The sequence below is a fragment of the Dendrobium catenatum genome, unplaced genomic scaffold (genome assembly GCF_001605985.2).
Source record: "Dendrobium catenatum unplaced genomic scaffold, ASM160598v2 fragScaff_scaffold_1056, whole genome shotgun sequence".
NCBI classification, from domain to species: Eukaryota; Viridiplantae; Streptophyta; class Magnoliopsida; order Asparagales; family Orchidaceae; genus Dendrobium; species Dendrobium catenatum.
The window spans coordinates 83,439-86,416 of record NW_021319518.1 but is presented as its reverse complement, the minus strand read 5'-3'; the positions used below and the strand labels follow the sequence as shown (position 1 = coordinate 86,416).

Here is a 2,978-nt window from a genome sequence, read left to right as displayed (position 1 = left end):
CACACACGAATAAGGCTAGGATATACACTTTTTTTTCTTATTAATCTTAACGTACTGATATATATGTAATTCAGCCTCAGGTCTATATAATTATACTGAGGTATTTAGGTGATCTTCTCCTCTCTTCTGGGAGAAATTTATAGGTAAGAACACATAAATTTTAAATTTTTAATGCACAGCCTCCTTAGTACAGGTTGTCCTCATATACGAACTCTCCGCATAATAAGTTTTCCCCGTTTCCTTTCCCCTGATTTTGTCTAGCATCAAAATCCTATGAGAAATTTCTCACAAGATTTGTAACATGTATAAGCTCATCTCAAACTGATTCAGTAATAAACTTTCACACAACATACAAACGAAATTCAGTAACATTCAGAACTTCTGCAAGCGTTACGAGTACATGAGGACTAGAGCTGGATATGTACAGATCTCAGCAGGTCCAGAGAAAAGTCCAGAATCTTTTGAGAAGTCTGAAAGTAACCTCTCGATCGGAAAACCAAAAGAAAATTAAAATAAAAAGTATCTTCAGCTAGAAAGAAGAAACTGAAAAACAAACGACAGAGGAATTAAGAAACAACACTTCTTAGCGGACAATCGGGTTGCCATTGCGAATGCCATGTCAGAAGAACTGACGAGTGAAGGTAATTGCAACAGCAAAACACCGGGTAGATCAATTCATGATCTACTCCGCCACCTTGATGCCGCCATTCTCGCCCTGAGAGGGGTTTTTGCCGGCGTTGATGCGATTGGCCTTTCCTGTTGCTCCATTCCTGTTGCCCTTTCCCTCGGCCTTCGCGGCTGTCGTAAGCCCGTCGAAGTTCTCCGTTTTCCCAAGGAAGATCTCAATCTGCATGAAGGATAAGAGGTTAATTTTTTATTTTATAAATGCTTATCAAGAGATTAATTATTTATTTTGCATTGTTTTTTTCAACGATCACTATCAATACCAAAAAATTAACATTTGTAAACATAGATATTAATATCAAAATGAATAGTGATGAGAAGTTTTTTTAAAGCATTTTCCTGCGGATCTGTAATGGTAAAAAATAAGAAAGAAATCTATCCAACTGCCCGTACAAAAAGGAATGTCGCTTAAAACAATTCTTTTCAAGTAATAGGTTCAATTTAGGCACTTTAAATTAGAATAAAAATTCATCATTTTTAATCAATTCAAACTGGATTACAGGATTAGAACCAAATATGAAAATCTAAAATAGCAAATTCATTTAAAAAAAAAAAATTTTGAGAAGCCGGACCTTGGCTTTCCTGATGAGCCGACCCTTTGTTTCGTCCTTGGTTCCGATGGTCGAAGTCAGAATCTCTGTTCCAAGAAGAAATCACACGTTAATACCAAAATTCAATAAAGTCATGACTATTTTTGGTTCAGTTTGGGTTTTGGTTATTACTCTTCTCAGTTGCTAGGCCTTTGTTCTTCAGGATCTCCGCGACCGTAACAACTGTACCGATCGCTGGAAAAGAAAAAGTTAGATATTAGTCAAAAATGTGCGCTCACTGTCTCTTTCTACGGTCTTGTAATAACAGGAAATATATACGGGAAACAGGAAACATGAGATGGATCGGATATTCGGATGTGGCGGGCAACTTACCCATGCCAAGAGCAGAAAGCTCGATCTCGTTGTATTGCTGCATGTACCTCTGTAAACCAAACAGAACAAATACCAAATCAGAAACAAGAAACGACAAGACGGAATCCGACATGCGAAAAGATCGAACAAGATCATTAAACGATTTCAAGAAATTAGAACGATGGTCGTAGATCTAGCGTAAGAATTTGAATAATCCGAATTCTATCTACCGATCCACCAATCAACCAAACCGTAAAAAGGATTGATCAAAATGCAACGGCAGCTCAAAAAGGGCAAACGAAATCGCATTAAGAAACAAGATCGAGGAATGAAGATCGACCAGAAATGAGATAGATACCTTGGCAAGATTGACGTAGAAGTAGAGCGGCTTCTTCTTATTAGAGACCTGGATTCGATTCCGCTTCTGCGGATCGACCACCACATTCGAATCCACCACCGCCAACGGATCATTGATCGCCTCCGCCACCATTGTCGTCGCCATCTCTGTCTTTTTCTCTATGGATGCTCTGGTTCGATTGCGCTTTTGGATGACATTGTGGTTAGAAGCGACGATTAAATAGCCGGTGAAGCTGCGCGGGGTGGCGAAGCGCGCTTGTAGAGGGAATTGGTGATCGGTTTTTTTTTCTTGGCTATTGGCGGGTACGAAGCGGCTTTTGCCGTTGAAATCTTGCGTGAGGTGGTGGTCCTCAAGCCCGCCACGGGATGGGCTATTTTGTCATTGGATAGTATTAAGTAGTAACCTGAATTTACTGAGGGCCGTTCGGATAAATTTTTTAATTTTATTTATTTTCAATTTAAATAGTAACCTGAAATTACTGGAGCTCGTGAATAAGCTTGTTTAAAATTTTGATTAACGTTTGATTATAAAAATCATGAACATACCTAATATAAATATTATTTATTTATTATAATTTAATGATATAATATTTATTAATTAATAAATTTTAAATTAATTAAATATTATAGTATAGGATAATAATAACAATTATAAATATGTATTAAATCGATATTATGCATAATTACTTATAATTATTCTTATTTTACAATATTATTTAGTTATATGTGATAAAGTAAGAGAAAGGCAAAGCGAAAGTGAAATTCCATCTTCTCAAATGCAAAAATTCAAACCCTAGGCTTCTTCGCTTAACATTTCTAAAATGTTGCTCAACTTTTCAACTCAGAACCCATGTCTTTCTTCCCTCTTCTCTATCCCATAATGTTGATCTGGTCCAGTAACTTAGTCTTTTCTCCCTCTTCTTTCTCCTCGACGCTGCTCAAATTCTGAACCCTAATATTTCTTCCCTTGTCTTTCTCTCCAATGTCTTTCTTCCCTCTTCTTTCTCCCCTACTATGCTCCAAAAATCTTTAGTG

The 2,978-nt window shown here is 37.0% G+C and overlaps 1 protein-coding gene across 1 annotated transcript; it reads right to left on the bottom strand.

Moving 5' to 3' along the window:
* Positions 1 to 333: 333 nt before the first annotated feature.
* LOC110100631 (uncharacterized protein At2g34160) lies at positions 334 to 2,215 on the bottom strand. The gene is made up of 5 exons (XM_020828224.2): positions 1,945 to 2,215; positions 1,608 to 1,656; positions 1,407 to 1,469; positions 1,257 to 1,321; positions 334 to 847 (listed from the first exon to the last, which is right to left on the bottom strand). The coding sequence occupies exons 1-5, from the start codon at positions 2,086 to 2,088 to the stop codon at positions 683 to 685; spliced, it is 486 nt and encodes a 161-aa protein (XP_020683883.1). The 5' UTR covers positions 2,089 to 2,215; the 3' UTR covers positions 334 to 682.
* Between the last annotated feature and the right edge of the window lie 763 nt (positions 2,216 to 2,978).